Raw genomic sequence first — 19,681 nt, 5'->3', positions numbered from 1 at the left:
TATCTACTTAGGTACTTTGTTTAATTCTTAGATTAAAAATGGCAAAAGTCAAGAGGAAGTCAAAAGCTAGAGAAATCACTCCAAACCTACTTTTTCTTTTTTAGTAGAAAATTCTTTCTACTTAAGTAATAGAAAATATATAAAATATAGAAAGGAAAAAAAGGTCTAAAATACTACCTACCCTCAGTAATCTAGAAAGAAATTCGAGTACAATAATGTAGTTACCTACTTACTTACCTACCTACATATTGTTCAAGTACCTTTTGATCTAATTTTACATTTAAAATTATTTTAGTGTACATACTTAGGTATCTTTTACCTGTTACTTACATGATAGGTATTTATTTTTCAGGAGCAGAAGTAATTAAATATTGACATTAACAATAGTATGTAAAGAAAGAATAAAAGTAATAATGATATGATTGATTGATTTTCTTTTGCATGCAAATGACACGGCCATCCAGACCGCTCTTTTCTGGATGGACAAGATTTGACGACCGAGCTGGACACGGAAAGTAAGTAGTAATAATATTTAAAATAGTAGGAAGTAAAAAACCATTGGACTGCTTAAAAATATCATTTATGGTAGGTAAGTAAATAAGTACTCAGAGTACTAGGTGGAACACCTTTTTTTTTTTTTTTTTTAAAAAAAAAAGCCATATCTGCGTACCTGAAAGCAACTTTGCATTACACAATTCACCACATTTTACCATTATGATGGTTATGCAATGTTTATTTTATGAAGGTTTTTCTTCTGCAATATCACGTCAATCTTTTACTACGTGACAGTTTTTCATGGAACGCAGTCCAGATGCATGTAAATGTTTTTTTTTTTCTGTCCGAATGAGTTCCGAAAATGAGTTCCGAAGGAAGTTATTCCTTCAAATTTAAATTCCTAACGAATCGGAATCGTAACATTCAGGACAATATGGGTAATATGGACGATCCGTGAATGGAGTTGTGCCGTTGTCATTGGGGTAATCCGTGAATGCAGTTGTACGGTGATCGGGTCGATATGAACTATCCGTGAATGGAGTTGTACGGTGATGGGGTCGATATGGACTATCCGTGAATGGAGTTGTACCGTCATCATCGGCGTAATCCGTGAATGGAGTTGTACGGTGATGGGGTCGATAAGGACTGTCCGTGAATGGAGTTGTATAATCGTAATCATAAGGGCAATACAGGCAATCCCCGAAAGATCTTCCTTTGAAGCTAATACTTTTGCTAGCCAGTGTTACTGGTTTTTTATCATGGGATTTTTGTATTGAACTTGGAACCTCAGTGTTATTGTCGTCATCAATCTGACCTATTATTGCAGATTGTTGTATTGGTTTCTTTTTCTCGTGTAAATGATGTTTATGGTGTTTTTTATGATGATTATGATGTTTTTTATCATGGGATTTTTGTGTTAAACTTGGAACCTCAGTGATATTGTCGTCTTTAATAAGTCCTATTCTTGCCGAGTGTTGTATTGGTTTCTTTTTCTCGTGTAAATGATGTTTATGGTGTTTTTCATGATGATTATGATGTTTTTTATCATGGGATTTTTGTGTTAAACTTGGAACCTCAGTGATATTGTCGTCTTTAATAAGTCCTATTCTTGCCGAGTGTTGTATTGATTTCTTTTCAGTATGTATATATGGAGCACGGTGTTTTTCATGATGATTATGATGTTTTTTATCATGGGATTTTTGTGTTAAACTTGGAACCTCAGTGATATTGTCGTCTTTAATAAGTCCTATTCTTGCCGAGTGTTGTATTGGTTTCTTTTTCTCGTGTAAATGATGTTTATGGTGTTTTTTATGATGATTATGATGTTTTTTATCATGGGATTTTTGTGTTAAACTTGGAACATCATTGATATTGTCGTCTTTAATAAGTCCTATTCTTGCCGAGTGTTGTATTGATTTCTTTTCAGTATGTATATATGGAGCATGATGTTCCTTGTGCATTTTGCTAGATGCTTTCGGAGATTTGTCATCAGTTGCGATTCTTCCAGTAAAGTTTCGGATTGATTTATGATGTTTGTCAGGCACATTGCTATGTTTACTTTCATCACTTGGATATACCAAGGAACTTGCTAGGCACAAATAGAATAACCATGCTGTTTTGTTTAACATTTTGAATAAATAGCAGAACACTTATCCAGTACGACCACTAATGGCTGGGAAGTGGGAAGAGGTGTGAAAAATTTAATCCAATATCGAATGTGATATGAACTTGGTTCATGGCTACATACTGGGCGCGAGTGATTAAAATAAGAGCTTGTAGAAATTTCCAGTACACTACTGAATGACATTACGACTCTTTTGGACGCTGATATTACTGAGAAACAATAACCATATCTACATACCTACATAAATGTACATAATTAACGATCAATAAGTACAACACTTTTTATTGCCTATTTCTTTCTAATGAATTTGCTTACCTCAGCTTGTAATCTATTTCCGGGGAACTGAAAATCAATGTGTACATTTTTTTTTTTTTTTTTTTTTTTTTTTTTTTTTTTTTTTTTTTAAGGTATTTCAGTTCCTTTATTATAATAATAATTATTATAAGTTTTTCTACATTGGTTATTTAAAAAGTTTCAGACCGCACAGGGTCGGAGCTTTATGGTGGCTTTAAGAGGAGAAAGGTTTATGAATAATGGCACTTGAAAGTTTGAAGAGTAACTCCCTTTTCAAGCACGTCAGAAGGAAATAGAGGAACTTTTGAATTATGGAACGAAAAGGGTTTAAACGTTGATTTGGTTCAAGATGTTTACTTTCAATTTTTCTGTAAACATGTTACCTATATCTAACATTAATTGATTTAATGAACAAATAAAATTATTTTCTTGGAAGCAATAATTGTATGTGGAAATGTGGAAAGTGACAATTACGTCAACACAAGTACAAGAATTAGTACTGTGTAGCTGATCTCATAAGTATAAAGTGGATTGTGTTTTTCGTCAGTAGTTCTTTTTAACTTTGGTGCACAGGACGCAAAAGAAGGGTCTTACTGAGGGTACAGAATCAACAAAGTTTCCCCCTTGTGTCGAACGAACTGAAAAACATGAAACTCACAATATTTCTTCACTTGGTTATATTTTCTCTCTTCATAAAACCTCAACTTTGTCGTGAACATGTCCATTCTGAAAAAGAAGGTCAACTTTCATTTCTGAAAAGGGCATTGCTGAGTTACTTATCGGATGCAAAACACGAAGATGACACTCAAAATAACATACATGTGGTCAAAATTTCAAAACCGAAGCATTTTGAGACAGCTAACAAACACGAACAGCCTGCAGAGGAAGACAAAAAATTCAATAAAAGAAACAAGGCGTCATTTAATAAGAGAACATGGCGGCATAACGTACAGGATAGCATGAAACCCGAAGATAATGGTCAGAAGACCAAATCTCTAGGACGCAAGATGGATAGAAATTGGGGGTATGGACCCGATACAAAAGTAGTTTACATTCCCGTATACACCTGTACCGAACCACCGCCAGTGCAACCTATTATTGTCCCTCAACCACGGCCAGTCCAACCTATTATTGTCCCTCAACCACGGCCAGTCCAACCTATTGACTTTAGCGAATCAGGTTGTATAGGTAACAGTTGTGAATTTATTCCTGATGATGACTGTTCTCTTGAAAATGGTTGTCCTGGTTACAAAAGACAAAAAATAATCCAAGATGAATGTTCCCTTGAAAATGGCTGCGAAGGTGTTGGAGAAATATCAGAATCATGGGATGATAGAGAAAGCAGAAAGGATGACTGTTCTCTTGAAAATGGTTGTCCTGGTTACAATAGACAAGAAATAATACAATATGAATGTTCCCTTGAAAACGGCTGCGAAGGTGTAAGAGAAATAACGGGATCCTGGGATGATAGAAGAGACAGAAGAACTAGAAAGGATGAATGTTCTCTTGAGAATGGCTGCAAAGGTGTTTGAGATATATCAGATTCATTTGAAGACAAGTGAAATGCACAGCTAACGAAGATTGTCAAAAGAATAGTCCCTTGAAAATGAGTGTACATTTGTACAGGGTAGCTATAAAAAGTAGAAATCGTATATTATTAATAATAATATATATAAAATAAAATCATAAATATAACCTCAGATTTCCAGATTAAATTAGTCTCTTTATTTTATCAATTTTATCATTTTTATTAAGATTGTTTAAGTGGGTACTTATACAGTTCATTATTTTAAAGGGTAGGATAATCATCACGGATTTCAGGTAAAGTTGTTCTCTTAATAATTACGTATGTACATTGTTGAGGGATATTGATTTATAAGGTAAGGCCTCGTGCGCCTAGATAATACATGAATAGCGGCCGAACCGTACATTTCTCGACCTTGGGCCCGAGGAGACTTTTGATCTAATTTTATAAAGAACCTCTTTGCCGAGTTTAAGCGACTTTCGGAGAAAACCAAGGTCCTGGGAAAGGTCAACGTTTTCGAGCTTTTTCAAAACTTTTGTGCTGAATAGCGGCCGAACCGTACATTTCTCGACCTTGGACCCGCGGAGACTTTTGATCTACATTTTACAAAGAACCCCTTTGCCAAGTTTGAGCGAAAACTAAAGTTTCGAATTTTTCAAAACTTTTGTGCTGAATAGCGGCCGAACCGTACATTTCTCGACCTTGGGCCCGAGGAGACTTTTGATCTACATTTTATAAAGAACCTCTCTGCCAAGTTTGAGCGACTTTTGAAATATAGCCCTGAATAGTGGAACTTCCTTCTAGAAAACCGATTTAGGTGCACTTTTGTTATACAATCTACATAATTTATCGAATCTCTTTGTTATCTAATATTAAAATAGTTATTGTTATTAAGAATAACAATAACTCGTATAATCGACAGTAATTTTCTAGGAACAAATTTTAGTAATACTCAGAATGAACATTACACATGGAAACAGCCACGAATTGTTCACAGTATGAATTTAGAGGTGCCATTTGAAAAATTTACCTGGTCAAATTTATGGGTGAAAGTGGAGTGATTTTTAAATTGGAAAAATAGAATAATAAAAATTCGAAAAAAAATCAAGATCCTTGCTGCAAAAGTGTCTCTCCAGAATACCATGGGACCGAGGGTTTCCATTCATATCGTACTATTTTCTCTCTTGATATTGGGTCATCTTTGCCAAGAGGAGACTCCTAGGGACAACTCCGAGGAAAGCAATACTTCATCAACTAGAAGAATACATTGGCGACGTTTATTATTGGAAGATATACAACGTAGACGCGGAGAAGAAGCGTTCCTATCCACAGACGACATGTGGAAGATCCAAGCATTCATATACATTACTAGGGAAATGGTACCGGGTCAAATGTCACAAACGCTGAACTAGACATACCACTGGTAGTCAATAAAAATCCTCAACTAGACCAATCCCTGGATATTCATACAGAACCGACTAGCACCAACACTCAAATTGATAAATCCGTCGGTATTGTTATTAACAATGTACCACCCAGCCTTTTGCCATGTGGAACTTGCATTGCCGCATATATTCCTGCTCCGATACCTCCAAATCCAATCCCTTACTCTCCATATCCAGTCCCTAACCCACCAAGGCCAGCCTCTAACCCACCCAGGCCAGCGTTTGGAACGAGCTGAATACGTTGGTGTACCGTGGCCGGCGTGAACCCTTCCGGAATCTGGAAGAATTGAAAGAAAGGGTGGAAGAAGTCTGGCCTTTAGTACCAGAGAAGAAGATAAGGGCAGCCATCTTGCAGTGGAGGGCCAGGGTTCAGGGAGTCATTGATGAGAAGGGGGACCCATTGTGCACAGATTCAAATAAATAAGGTAAGAATTTAAAAAAAAAAAAAAAAACGTACTCTTTTTTCATTTTCCTATTCCATAAAAACTGTTCGAGATATTTCAATGAAACTTTCAAAAATTTCAAAATAATCCGTCAACTGAAAAAAAAAGTTATTAAAAAAATAACAGTGTTCGTTTTTTTTTAATCACCCGGTATATTCCTTGTGTTGAGGTAAGGTAGACTGTTATATCCCCGAAAAGAAGAAACACAGAAGGCATCACAGAAGACCGATACCCTGCACCAGTTATCAGGGTGGATAAAAACCAAGGTTCAAATAGCAATAATACGGGCAGTGTCCCTGAGGCTGCGAGGGAGCCGCTACAAGGCCAGAAGTTTAAACTTGGAAGATGGAGCAGGGGTTCCCTAATGTGGTGTTGTTTTATGGAGATGTTTCTTTTTTATGCTCAAATTGTTTATTAATAAAGTCTACTTATATTACAAAAAAAAATAATAATAATAATAATAAAAAAAATATGATGACAAGCTAAACCGATTTCCAAATGAGAAATTTATCCCAGGGGGATACTTGGATAGTGCAAATGGGTTTTCTGATGGGAAATTCAGTTCGGGAGGATATTCAGATGAGTTTAAATCTCTTAAAAATAACCCAAGGAAATTGAAAAATCGACGTGTGCAGATGGACGTGGATGCAAAAGGGACAGATAAAAGAGAATTGGAATCAAATGTCCAACTTCCTTCTCAATCATGAAATGTAAGAAATTCTCAAGATCCTGTTATTGCCACGTCTCTCTCTAACAGCACCAAAATTTAAACTCAGTAACCTTCAGACAAGTTATTAGTCCCCTTTATAGTTATAGGTATTCAGACTTTTCTTTACACTCCTCTTCTAATTCCTTCTCCAAACTTTGAATCTCAGGATATAGAATCATTGGCTTCTTGCCAATGATGGGATTTGTTTTGAAAATCACTGACAAATAAAATTATAAGAAAAATAAACATTGACACTTAACTATTATTGAAAATTTGACGCTACAAGGCCAGAAGTTTAAACTTGGAAGATGGAGCAGGGGTTCCCTAATGTGGTGTTGTTTTATGGAGATGTTTCTTTTTTATGCTCAAATTGTTTATTAATAAAGTCTACTTATATTACAAAAAAAAATAATAATAATAATAATAAAAAAAATATGATGACAAGCTAAACCGATTTCCAAATGAGAAATTTATCCCAGGGGGATACTTGGATAGTGCAAATGGGTTTTCTGATGGGAAATTCAGTTCGGGAGGATATTCAGATGAGTTTAAATCTCTTAAAAATAACCCAAGGAAATTGAAAAATCGACGTGTGCAGATGGACGTGGATGCAAAAGGGACAGATAAAAGAGAATTGGAATCAAATGTCCAACTTCCTTCTCAATCATGAAATGTAAGAAATTCTCAAGATCCTGTTATTGCCACGTCTCTCTCTAACAGCACCAAAATTTAAACTCAGTAACCTTCAGACAAGTTATTAGTCCCCTTTATAGTTATAGGTATTCAGACTTTTCTTTACACTCCTCTTCTAATTCCTTCTCCAAACTTTGAATCTCAGGATATAGAATCATTGGCTTCTTGCCAATGATGGGATTTGTTTTGAAAATCACTGACAAATAAAATTATAAGAAAAATAAACATTGACACTTAACTATTATTGAAAATTTGATTTTTTTTTTTTTTCTGTTAGGAGCTTTAACTATGTTTTATGCATGTCGTTTGCTCCCTACTTACCTTATTGAAGTTGCATACAAAGTTAATTTCTCATACTGAAGGATTCTCATAGTTCCTCCAACACTCAGCATGACAGCATTTGTGATTCCATCTTCTTATCAGTTTTGCTCACACATTTGTTACCCAGGATGTAAAATCTCAAGAGCTTGGCTTTCCATTCTTTTGCAAAGTCTCCAATTCCTGAAATATAGATTTAATTTTCATAGGTAGGTCTAGGTACCTATCTAACTATATATTTTCAATTAATTTGATTGAAATCAACCTTTAATAAATGTACTACTTACCTATTCATTATTATTTATTTATTTTTCTACAAAAAATACCTAACCAACCACTTACCTATTCTTGAGCTTTCCACAATTGTGATATTACTTTCACAGTCTAGATCTTGAACCCACATTTCTTCACTTTCACAAATGTGTCTCTTATTCAAATACTCAATAGTGATGTCCATACTGATACAAAGTTTGGATGGTCCATTACACAAATCCCTATCCTGCAGTTTACTTTTCTTATTAGGCTGATCCCAGTCATTAGAACTAAGAGTCTGTTTACTCTTTATCAGTTTCTGCTTTTTTGCAGGACTATTTCTATTGCTTTGACTATGAGTTTCTTCATTATTTTGACTGTTTGGAAGGTGATTATTTCTTTTGGATTTGTTCTGATTTTCATTGAATTGGTTTCTCAGCCTGTTCATAATGTCTAATCCATGTACAGGCTCCAGAGATCGTATAAGCACAGCACCACCTGACTCTTGACTGGAAAGATTGAAACAGTGGTACATGCCTGGTGAAGAAAAAATGTGTTGATTTGAATAGGATAAAAAAAGAAGAACAAAATGGGCGGCACTCAAGTAGGTGCCTCAAAATAAAGGTACAAGGAAGGTACTAAAAAAAAAAAAAAAACTACCCACCTATTCATGCAATATTCACCTTAAAAATAGCTTTCCTTCTTTTTTTTTCACAACTGGGATTCAAACAGCAGTCCCTTCAGTTGTGAAACCTATGTACATCTTGGCAACTACACTACTATGGTACCTACCTAGCGGAAATAGGTACTTACTCTCACTGAAAAACAACATCATCTATTTACTTACCATAGGTAAAATAGACATAAATAGTTCCAGGCTTCATATACATGGGTTCATTTCGTGGAGTTCTTCTATTGTTGTAGCTATGAGATGCCCTATCTTCCACACCAAGATAGCTCTCCGTTTCAACTATTTTGCCAATCAACAGGGTTCCACAGCTCAATCTACGTACAAGGTATTTTCCCAGTAGAGCATTGGCTAGATCAATGCAAGGCTGGTCAAAAAAGGCTTGATCCAAACAGTTTGCCTGCTTGATTTCCATCTTGTTGATTTGTAAGGGTTCAGTCATGTTCTAGCCTTGTATTGGGCTGATGACATACACAGAAACAAAAAAACCTGGAAAAAAGAAGGTATACCTATCAGTCAGCCTAGATAGCTCTAGTCGGATATTATAAGAGACCATACCGGGAGGGAGCTCAGAATTGCGGCCCATGGAGTTTCCAGATCCTGGAATTGAGATAGATCGAGATCGTTTGGATAAAAATAACAGGGACACCTGAATTTACAATCCTTGCTAAGAAATTCACCCCCAGTTCCATTAGAATTTGTCGTATATCAAATAATTGTAAAACTCACTCAGAGAAAGGACCCCCGAAAAGCCAGGTTGAGCTCAAAATGTGAACATGCTTGCCAAAATTACAATAATTGATTAAATCTTTCTGGAGTTAGAGCGAAACATTTTCTATTTTTCCATTTTTTAAAGGGTCTGACGCAATTCTCGATTACATGAATAAGGCCAAATTTTAAAAGTAGGTAGCTTTTATATCTTTTATTTGAGACCATATTTATACTGCGGGGGTAAAGGGACTTTTCTGTCTCATCCTAGCAGTATAAATTAAGTACATTTATTCTATTCTTATGTGGAAAAATCTCCTAGTTAAAACTTAAAACTCATTTCGTTCAATTACCTTTCGTCTCTCCGCGGCTCCAATACTATCAAGAAGATACTTCCTCTCCTTCTCGGAGATATACGGATGAGATTTGGGATCATTGAAGCAAAGGATGCACCACAATACGAACCAGAGCACGGCTATGGCACCGAATATGTAAAACACACTCAAGGTATTTTCCCAGTAGAGCATTGGCTAGATCAATGCAAGGCTGGTCAAAAAAGGCTTGATCCAAACAGTTTGCCTGCTTGATTTCTATCTTGTTGATTTGTAAGGGTTCAGTCATGTTCTAGCCTTGTATTGGGCTGTTGACATACACAGAAACAAAAAAACCTGGAAAAAAGAAGGTATACTTACCTATCAGTCAGCCTAGATAGCTCTAAGAAGGTAGTAGGTATGCCTGTCTTGCAAGTGCTATGTTGAGGGTTCAATTCCTGTCCAGGGCAAAATTTGTCCTAAAACGCTGAGGTCGGTACCTAGCATGTTAATCTCATGTTGATTTGTCCCTTACAGATGTGATTTTCTTTGAGTATACTTACAGCATTAGTTTCTGTAGGTACTTTGACTGATCCTGGGGTAGATTCTAGATATCCACTATTCACTACTAAGACGTTTGTGGAATAAAATAAAGCACAAAAAAGTACCAAGTTTCGACCTTCCTGTTCTCAGCAAAAGCAAAATTTTGATAAGACCGGACCCGACCCGGACCGAACCGGTGTTAAAATTTTCAAATGTCGCGGGTAAAATTCACGGAGGTAAACTTGCAGTGGACCAGTGGATGGATTGCAGAAGAAAAAAAGGCTATTTTATTTTATGATGCTACATGATGTAAGAAGATGCTCGCATCTTCTTACATCATGCTCACATCAGAGTGGGGATGAATTTTTTGGAAACGCCTCTGCGACCCTAGTGGAAGAATAATGAACTTTCAATTTATTCCGCGCTGTTTCAAAAACAGCGCAAATGTCAAACCAGATGCAAGTCCGGAGTCACATCAGTCTACATCAGTTAGCATTTGAGGGGAAGCAAATGTTATTGTAGGGGAACATGATGCCAGGGTGGGGAAGTGAAAATAAAACACAAAAAAATCAAATGTTGATGCTCACATCAGTTACATCAGAATAAAAAACAGGCCTAAAGATCGCAGCATTCCGGCATTTTTACTTTCTATTACTACAGTATAGCGAGCTATACTAGTAATGATTACTTTCTATTATGAACCGGTGTTAAAATTTTCAAATGTCGCGGGTAAAATTCACGGAGGTAAACTTGCAGTGGACCAGTGGATGGATTGCAGAAGAAGAACCGGTGTTAAAATTTTCAAATGTCGCGGGTAAAATTCACGGAGGTAAACTTGCAGTGGACCAGTGGATGGATTGCAGAAGAAAAAAACACACTGGCCCAGGAGGCGGTGAAAGACATGATGAGACCAGAACACAAGGTGGCCAGCACCGAACCCAGCTGGACGCCTGAAAGCAATGTAAAAAGAAGGTTAATTTTACAAATATTTAAGTACTTTTAGTTCCACAGTAGTGAAATTCCAGTACTGAGATGACCTGTTCTTCATATCAACAACTAAAGAGAGCAGCAACAGACAGACATGACTGACTACACCGACAAGACCTTGCCTTTAGATCCTGATGATGAGTGAAATTGCGAGGTCTTTTGATTTAGGCCTACCGATGCCACCTGAAAATTCAAGCCTATGAAAACAATGGAGACCTCTCACACAGGCAAGTTGCGCGACTTGGGTCTCCCAGAGTGTGAGAGATCTGTATCTACATATTTATAATTCATAGGTTTGGATTTTTCAGGCGGCATCGTGCGACTCCGCGCTACTAAAAGGTGCGCAACTAAGCTCCTAAGTTCCAATGTGCGGCAGGCCTCATAAGCGAGAAAACCAAGGCAGATAATTATGTACTTACCAGCAAATACTAAGGCACTTATGAAGCTTCGTTCATTAGGAGGGGACCATTGTGCAAGAAGAGTACATAGCGCTGGGAATGTGGTACCCTGCAAATGAATAGATGAAAGTAAGAAACTCACTGTCTAAAGTAAAAAGTAAGTATAATAATAATAATAATTTGCTGTGTAGTGTTCGGCGGCGAATAGCACCACGGGCTGTCCCCCTGTCGTAAGAGCCGACTAACAGGAACAACAAAATTGTTTTTTTTAACCATGAAGGAAGGAATACCATCAACCCCCAAACAAAGGAAGATTTTAACTTCTTTGCTGCTAAGATAATGTCATACTTCTCAACCCTCGGCAAGTCCAAGGTCACGCTACCCAAAGACTGATCATCTAAAGTACAAGCTGATCTAACAGAAGCAGAACTATTTGTATAGACCAGAGCTGAGGACGGAAAATTAAAAGGGCAAGTTGCGCCGTAAGAAACCCAAACCCCGGGTATGTACTAGGCTGGCTGACTTATTTTATGTCGTTGTTAAGAATCGCGACACCTCGGTTATGAGTACAAAGCTTCAGCAATACCCGATAATTCTATGCCTTAACATTTAACCCTGTAATGCCCCTCAATTGGAACTATAACAAGTTTTGATGACTACCAAAAACCCAATACTTACCCAAAGTAGCGAACACTTTTCTCACATTGGTGCGGCTCAGGATATCTCGGGCAATGAAATAGTCCGCTAGAGCACTGCTAGACATTGACACGAGCCACATAATCAGAAATGGAAGAGCAGAAAGGACTCCGTTCTGGAAAACAAATCAGTTCTGAATTTGAATCTGAAGATTTGATTTTTTAGCTTTATTTTCAAAGAGGTTCTACAGAGGGAATTGTAACTGCTGAGGTCTTATCGTCCCGAAATCCAACAGAGAAGGAAGACAGGGAGAAAGCCAGACGTTCTGAGAACAAACCTTATCCGTTCAGGATAAAATCTGCCCCGGCGGGAATCGAACCCACGGGCTAGCGCTTACAAGACAGACGCGCTACGGTTACCACTGAACATACCCCGCCCCGTAGTGACAGACGGTTCACGTTCGGACCCAGTAAGAGTAAGTCGTTTACATTCTGTTCTGTCAGTACCAAAGTTGTAAACACAAGCGACACATTAAATTTTATATCCCCACCATTTTTCTTTGTGTAAAGCTTCTTGCTCCAAACACTTTCTATTAGATCGTTTTGATCATTGTATTGTGTGTTTTCGTGTTGATTTTGTGGCATGTAATTGTGACAAACTCTCCACCATACATTTGATGACATCTTCATGAGTACCGTCCTTGTCATGAGAATTTCTCAAGTAATGTTGTCTTTTGGTATGGTTGCTGATGGACAGGTAAAGTCATGCCAGTTTCCAGTCTTGGCTCTTTTTCCAATTTTTGTGAATCTACTGTGTTTATATGTATACTTCAATGATTGTCAATAATATCGTTCCTCACTTGATACACCTCTATAAATTTTAAGACTTGGACTCGAACCACCAATCTCCAGATCCAAAGTCCACCGCGCTAACAAAACTGAGGTTGCTGTTATTTTTTTATTATTCGAACCTGACTCAAAGTTGGAAGTTGCATACATCATTGCGTTGACAATTGACAGGAAGCATACCGTGGTACGTGACAGTATATTATGGCAGAGGATTGAAGCCGTTGTCTTGTCTCCCAGGTGAGAAATTCAGTGTCAGTGCATCGACACTTGATGTTTATGCAGATGCCATTCTCAGAATTGACATTGTGGTCTTGACTCCGAGTTTTGTAGACAAATACTGAAATCAATAGATAACTTCGTACAGAACACGGTAAGAGAACATGTAAAGTCTTATGGTATGCAGAAAGTTTATTGTATTCATTCAGTGATGTTTTTCAGTTTATGAAATAACTGGCTCTGAAATTAGAACGGCAGGGTGGAGTTGTTCCATTTTCCAAAAAAAATCTTCTAAAGTAAATTTCAACTGTCTAGACTTTTAGATAAATATTACGTAAAAAATCGACTTTTGAAGAGCTTTATATTTAAGCGTGTGAATTGCAGACAGTCCTATAGATCCTAATTCGTTCAGAAAGCTCACCGAAACACAAAAATCTCAGTAGACGTGGAAGCAAAACCATAGATAAGTATATTTGTCGAAATCAGAGTCAACTAGCTCCGAGGTATATTGTCAAGACCTGCTCCACTTCCTAACTGAACGTGATGAATTTATTAACAAATAAGTTGTCACGAATGCAATGTCTGCGGCGATTGGCCATCAATCCGTTGATGAATCAATGATAACTTATTCTCACATTGATGACTTAGTCTCACATTGATGACTCTATTGACTTCAAGCAGAAGGCGCCCAATGATTGATGACTTGCAAAAATGTCTTCACCGTGCTTGGTCCCATTGTTGACTTTCTCGTGAAAATTTGACTGAAAAGCTTTCGGGCATTTGAAACTAGGTGCAGCCTTAAAGGCAATCATAGCACTTTCTTTTCTAGAAGCACAAGTCTACTTTCTATCAGCGCATCACGGTGCGCGGCGGTTGTTTTTACATTTCTATAGAAATCTGCAGGGAACTTACACAAGATGGTGAGAAAGTAGTGTAGCAGGTTCGGTTAAAAAAACACACTTTTCCAAGGCGATATTGACTACACATTGTTAAAACAGTGCACCTAGGAATCAGTCATATCAATTATCAACATAATCAATAGACGTAATAGCTAATATTATAGCATCTTGGTAGGTGGGTCGGAGTAGTAGCTTGTATTGTCTCTCAATTCTTAAGAGACAGGAATATTAGCTGAACTTCCTGAAAGAGAGGACAACTTCCTAGTTTAATGTACCTAATGTAATTAACTAAGTACACTTATACAAATTTTACAGGATTATCTTGTAATCCAAGTACAGGTACCGAGAGACTTCTCAAAAGAATTGAATATAGGGTATATCGCCAGAATGAGACTGAAAAATCCGTTTACTCCCGTAGTCTAAACAAGATCTCATGTATACTTCTTTCTGTCAGTAAGTCATTCTTCAGATCCTGTAAGAGAGAAGCCTCAGTAACCAACTAATCAGTAATAATGGTAATTATGTACCAAGTCTTAAAATCCACCATGACAATTTGACAATATTTTTGAAATTGAGGAAGGCCATGATTGCCAAGGTCATTTTGGATTACTTCGAGGGATCTTATATTCGTGATACATTAGTTCATCTCATGGTCAAGATACTTTACGTAGGTGGCTCGGTAGAGTCCGTAGCCTTATATCATAGCATAAGAGATACTGGGGCTCTTCGATCGAGAAATGGAGGAAGCTCAAAGATCTGTGTTTGGGAGAGAAACCACACAGATCTTTGTCTGCCTAGTAATCATAGCATAAGAGATACTGGGGCTCTTTGATCGAGAAATGGAGGAAGCTCAAAGATCACCGTTTGTTTGGGTGAGAAACCAGCCTTAGCTTGGAGGGTAGCGCTTCTGTCTTTTAAGCGCTAGGTTGCGTGTTCGATTCCCACCAGAGAGGATTTCATCTGAAACAGAAAAGGTTCGTTATCGGAACGGCTAGGTGTCTCCTATCCTGTCTTCCTCTCTTCGATTTCGGAACGATAAGAGCTCCGTTGTTACAGTTCACTCTATCAAACTATTCAAATCTCACTCAGTGTCAAAGATCCTTAGTAACCTAGATGACACAAAGGTGAATAGGGAATACCTAAGGTAAATTATTTATTGGTAAATAATTATTTATTGGTAAATTATTTATTGGAAAAATGACAACGGATTCACATAATATTACGAAATAAACCATGAAAATATGAATATGCAAGTAACTGACGGTAAGTCAACAATATGCAAGTAACTGACGGACGCCGACAAGTTATGTTTCATAGAAGCAGAAACCTATAAGTGCAACTATTTATCTCTTCTTCAGGATGGCTAGAGACCACCACCCTGGTGTATGGCTGATAAAAGAGGTATTTTCTCTATTTTGTCATCAGCTTTTGTCTAGGGCTAAAGCCGCTACAACAACATTTCTTCTTTGATTTGCTTCATTTTGATTGTCTTTAGCGGGTCGAAATGGCAGGAAGAAGACTGCAGGACACAAAGGATGGAAGTGCCTATGAACCAAATCACTCCATAATTTCTTCATGAATAAAATCCTTATAATCACCCCCATCAAGTGCATTAGTTCTACATGAGTTGGTTTTTATAAAGACATTCAAGTCTTGGACAGAATCAAGTCGTTGCCTATTAATGACTCTGATTGTTTTCTTGGATCAGGATCATGGTAAAGGTCGGCGAACGTTATTGGTTTTCATTGCGAATCGATCATCAGGAACCGAATCAGGTGTAGCTCTTGTCAGGCTTTATTTAAACTGTTACTTTTCAGAAACCAGGCTTTTTTGGGGAATAGGCATCATATTTGGAACATTACCAAAGAGTATTGAAGCTTCCTTTAAAGAGTTTAAAGTATCCTGGTGCCTGATGGAGCATCTGCAAATAGGTATAAAAGTTATTAATGTAATTATTTCTTTGTTTGTTACGTTTAACTAGCTATTTATTGGCTTGATTTTGAGCTCAAATGTAATTATCATTTAAAACTATGACGTTGCCTATTAATGACTCTGATTGTTTTCTTGGATCAGGATCATGGTAAAGGTCGGCGAACGTTATTGGTTTTCATTGCGAATCGATAATCAGGAACCGAATCAGGTGTAGCTCTTGTCAGGCTTTATTTACTGTTACTTTTCAGAAACCAGGCTTTTTTGGGGAATAGACATCAAATTTGGAACATTACCAAAGAGTTTAAAGTATTCTGGTGCCTGATGGAGCATCTGCAAATAGGTATAAAAGTTATTAATGTAGTTATTTCTTTGTATGTTACGTTTAACTATAGCTATTTATTGGCTTGATTTTGAGCTCAAATGTAATTATCATTTAAAACTATGATGACGTCACAAAAGAACGAGAGATCCATTCATCAAATGGCTGGCGCAAAAATGCCCAACAATCAGGGTCATTGTTTCAATTTTATCCCACAATTTATAGTTAGTTACGACCCTGTTACTCCAGTGACCTGATTAGCTTCGGACAATAGGTAATTACCAACCTTCTACAACTTTTCTTTCTGAAGGCAAAGTGTAGCATAATTTTTCGTAATCTCTGTCTGCAGTATATAAAAACACTGGCATCTACTGAACAAAGAAAAGAACTGTTATTGAAAGTGGCATTTACCGGAGATTTTAAACAAATACATAACTACGAAGGAAAATGGTCCGAGTCAGACGGATTAATGAAGTAATCTAGCATCCAAAAGCATTGAAGTGGTCACAAGAAGTTTGAGGCGAAAGAGACTATGACCAGCTCATGTAATATGTAGCTGTCTTCGTTTACCTTTGAGGAAACAAAGGCAATTGACACCTGATGTAACAACTTTGTACACTTAAAATGAACTCTAACTTAAGGTATGCAGTATAAATGTCTTGATTTGAAAGAGGACTTTACATTCCAGAAAATAGAGTTTTAAGAAGGTTTGTGATGATATTTCACGAAGAAAAGAATACAAACAAAATAACAACAAACGAGCTGTAGCTAACCAAACAATGTGCGAGCTAATATTGAATTATTACAAGTGTAAATATGTAACTCTTACGAATGAAGGCAAAGTGTAGCATAATTTTTCGTAATCTCTGTCTGCAGTATATAAAAACACTGGCATCTACTGAACAAAGAAAAGAACTGTTGTTGAAAAAGGCATTTACCGGAGATTTTAAACAAATATATAACTACGAAGGAAAATGGTCCGAGTCAGACGGATTAATGAAGTAATCTAGCATCCAAAAGGATTGAAGTGATCACAAGAAGTTTGAGTCGAAAGAGACTATGACCAGCTCATGTAATATGTAGCTGTCTTCATCTACCTTTGAGGAAACAAAGGCAATTGACACCTGATGTAACAACATTGTACACCTAAAATGAATTCTAACTTAAGGTATGCAGTATAAATGTCTTGATTAACTTGATTTGAAAGAGGACTTTACATTCCAGAAAATAGAGTTTTAAGAAGGTTTGTGATGATATTTCACGAAGAAAAAAGAATACAAACAAAATAACAACAAACGAGCTGTAGCTAACCAAACAATGTGCGAGATAATATTGAATTATTACAAGTGTAAATATGTAACTCTTACGAGAAATATCTATTTACTTAGAAAGAATCCCGTTTCTTTTCTTCTCTCGCAGAGACCTAGCAACCTATTCTTGAATTTCCGTTTTCTGACTGTAATTCCGTAAATAAATAACGTAATTTACCTATAACAATGTTTTGTTGTTCCATGCTCATTCATTCATATACACTTGATTAAGGATAGACTCAATTGTGATGATACCTCTGTATTGTGTATTGAACATTTACAGTAAAAACATGCATTTACTAGATTCAGATTTCAGTGGCGAAAAGACAAGGGGAGTTCCAAGGTGGAATTATTTCAAACACCTTTCATTAATTTACGACACTTGATTAAGGATAGACTCAATTGTGATGATACCTCTGTATTGTGTATTGAACATTTACAGTAAAAACATGCATTTACTAGATTCGGATTTCAGTGGCGAAAAGACGAGGGGAGTTCCAAGGTGGAATTATTTCAAACACCTTTTCATTAATTTACAGCCAATCGAAAGAATTCTTTATGAGGCCGAAAATCCCAAAATTGATAGGAGGTAATGGACAAAAAGAGAATCATGGAAAATCCTCAATTAAAACTTCATTCTCACTCTGAATCAAAAGGTCCAATAAGAATCATATAATTCAAAATTATTGGTCGCAATCATTCACATTTACAGTAAAAACATGCATTTACTAGATTCAGATTTCAGTGGCGAAAAGACAAGGGGAGTTCCAAGGTGGAATTATTTCAAACACATTTTCATTAATTTACGGCCAATCGAAAGAATTCTTTATGAGGCCGAAAATCCCAAAGTTCCTTGATATTTGGAGGTCGCAATCATTCAAATTCATTGGTTTCTCCATTCAAATTTTCTTCTACGACGTCTAGATACCGAGATAAATCGATTTAAAAAATACCGGTAAATCGTAAACTTTGACGTCACGGCATACGCTCCCGTAGGGGGATTTTTTCTTTTTCTTCTACGACGTCTAGATACCGAGATAAATCGATTTAAAAAATACCGGTAAATCGTAAACTTTGACGTCATGGCATACGCTCCCGTACGCGTTTGATTGTGCGCAAGCGTTTCTGCGCATTTTGACGTGAAATCTGACGTCACAACTCTTCGAAATTTTTCATTAGAACGGCAATTAAAAATTGAATTTTCGACCTATTAAAGTTACTTTTTCGAAGTTTTGACCTCAGATTTGGATTTTCACAACTTTTTACGTAGGAATCAACCTTTTATTTATAATATTTTCCCAATTGCAACTGTTCCATTACATTTATAAATTCCAGCCTAGTTAGCTTAGGAGGTGACGCGTTTGCCTTGTAAGCGCTAGGTCGCGGGTATCTTAAACGATAATAAGGTTCGTTCTCGGAACAGTTGGCTTTCTTCTATCCTGTCCTCTCTCTTTTCGATTTCGGAACGATAAGACCTTTGTTGATACAGTCCCTTCTATCAGACCTCTTTGAAAGAAAATCTACCACCTTTTTTCCAAAGTTTTGCACAATTCCCTAAGCCATTAGTCATTTTTAATTAACAAGCCCCCATTTTTCTATTGTATTACTTTCTATTAACAATATGTTTTTATTATAAATTGTTATTGCCATTATTATTTTGCAGAAACAAGCCACCCCCATCTCTGGGCCATCAGCTTCCGTTTCCCTCTAGTTTATCCAGCAGCACTGAGAAGAAAGTCAGTCACAATCTCAAGAGAAAACTGGCTGATCCTGAGAGTGGTAAGTGAAAACAGAGGCATACTTAATTACGTACTCTAACTTTTCCTAAAGCACAGGCATACCACACTTCCGTACGGTCAGATGTTGAAACTATGTCGCGGGTTCGATTCCCGCTCGGCGCGAATTTCATCCTAAACACATTAGGTTCATTCTCGGAACGACTAGCTTTCCCCTATCCTTACTTTTTTGATCACTTTCGCGACGATAAGACCTGAAGAGTTCGATTTCCCTCTATTAAACATCTTTTTTTTTTTTTTTTTTTTTTTTTTTTTTTTTTAAAAAAAAAAAACCCAAACCCAAATTTTTTTT

The 19,681-nt window shown here is 36.8% G+C and overlaps 3 protein-coding genes across 7 annotated transcripts in view; all 3 read right to left on the bottom strand.

The window, feature by feature from the left end:
• Nucleotides 1-650: 650 nt before the first annotated feature.
• LOC103506786 (zinc transporter ZIP10-like) lies at nt 651-2,469 on the bottom strand. 4 transcript variants are annotated; one of them, XM_008471209.3, is made up of 3 exons: nt 1,886-2,469; nt 1,676-1,741; nt 651-1,387 (listed from the first exon to the last, which is right to left on the bottom strand). In XM_008471209.3, the coding sequence occupies exons 1-3, from the start codon at nt 2,121-2,123 to the stop codon at nt 888-890; spliced, it is 804 nt and encodes a 267-aa protein (XP_008469431.1). In that variant the 5' UTR covers nt 2,124-2,469; the 3' UTR covers nt 651-887. The 4 variants fall into 4 exon arrangements, with proteins under 4 accessions (XP_008469431.1, XP_008469424.1, XP_026677711.1 ...); XM_008471202.3 differs by having other exon boundaries at nt 1,676-2,469; XM_026821910.1 differs by lacking the exon at nt 1,676-1,741 and having other exon boundaries at nt 651-1,597; nt 1,742-2,469.
• Nucleotides 2,470-7,101: 4,632 nt separating this feature from the next.
• On the bottom strand, nt 7,102-10,691 carry LOC103506753 (DNA-3-methyladenine glycosylase-like). Of its 2 annotated transcripts, none has more exons than XM_008471155.2 (4): nt 10,069-10,691; nt 8,646-8,975; nt 7,889-8,335; nt 7,102-7,729 (listed from the first exon to the last, which is right to left on the bottom strand). In XM_008471155.2, the coding sequence occupies exons 2-4, from the start codon at nt 8,926-8,928 to the stop codon at nt 7,614-7,616; spliced, it is 846 nt and encodes a 281-aa protein (XP_008469377.1). In that variant the 5' UTR covers nt 8,929-8,975; nt 10,069-10,691; the 3' UTR covers nt 7,102-7,613. The 2 variants fall into 2 exon arrangements, with proteins under 2 accessions (XP_008469377.1, XP_026677669.1); XM_026821868.1 differs by lacking the exon at nt 10,069-10,691 and adding an exon at nt 9,899-10,041 and having other exon boundaries at nt 8,646-9,007.
• Nucleotides 9,018-19,681, bottom strand: part of LOC103506924 (sialin-like) — a 157,283-nt gene continuing 146,619 nt past the window's right edge. Inside the window, exons 4-7 of the mRNA XM_026821721.1 lie at nt 11,455-11,542; nt 10,928-10,998; nt 9,548-9,697; nt 9,018-9,086 (exon numbers count right to left, since the gene is read on the bottom strand). Coding sequence (XP_026677522.1) covers nt 9,018-9,086; nt 9,548-9,697; nt 10,928-10,998; nt 11,455-11,542 — 378 coding nt within the window. The remainder of the gene's footprint in view (nt 9,087-9,547; nt 9,698-10,927; nt 10,999-11,454; nt 11,543-19,681) is intronic.

This window comes from Diaphorina citri, unplaced genomic scaffold, assembly GCF_000475195.1.
Source record: "Diaphorina citri unplaced genomic scaffold, Diaci psyllid genome assembly version 1.1 scaffold13, whole genome shotgun sequence".
NCBI classification, from domain to species: Eukaryota; Metazoa; Arthropoda; class Insecta; order Hemiptera; family Psyllidae; genus Diaphorina; species Diaphorina citri.
The sequence above is the reverse complement of the archived record's forward strand: the minus strand, read 5'-3'. Positions and strand labels throughout refer to the sequence as shown.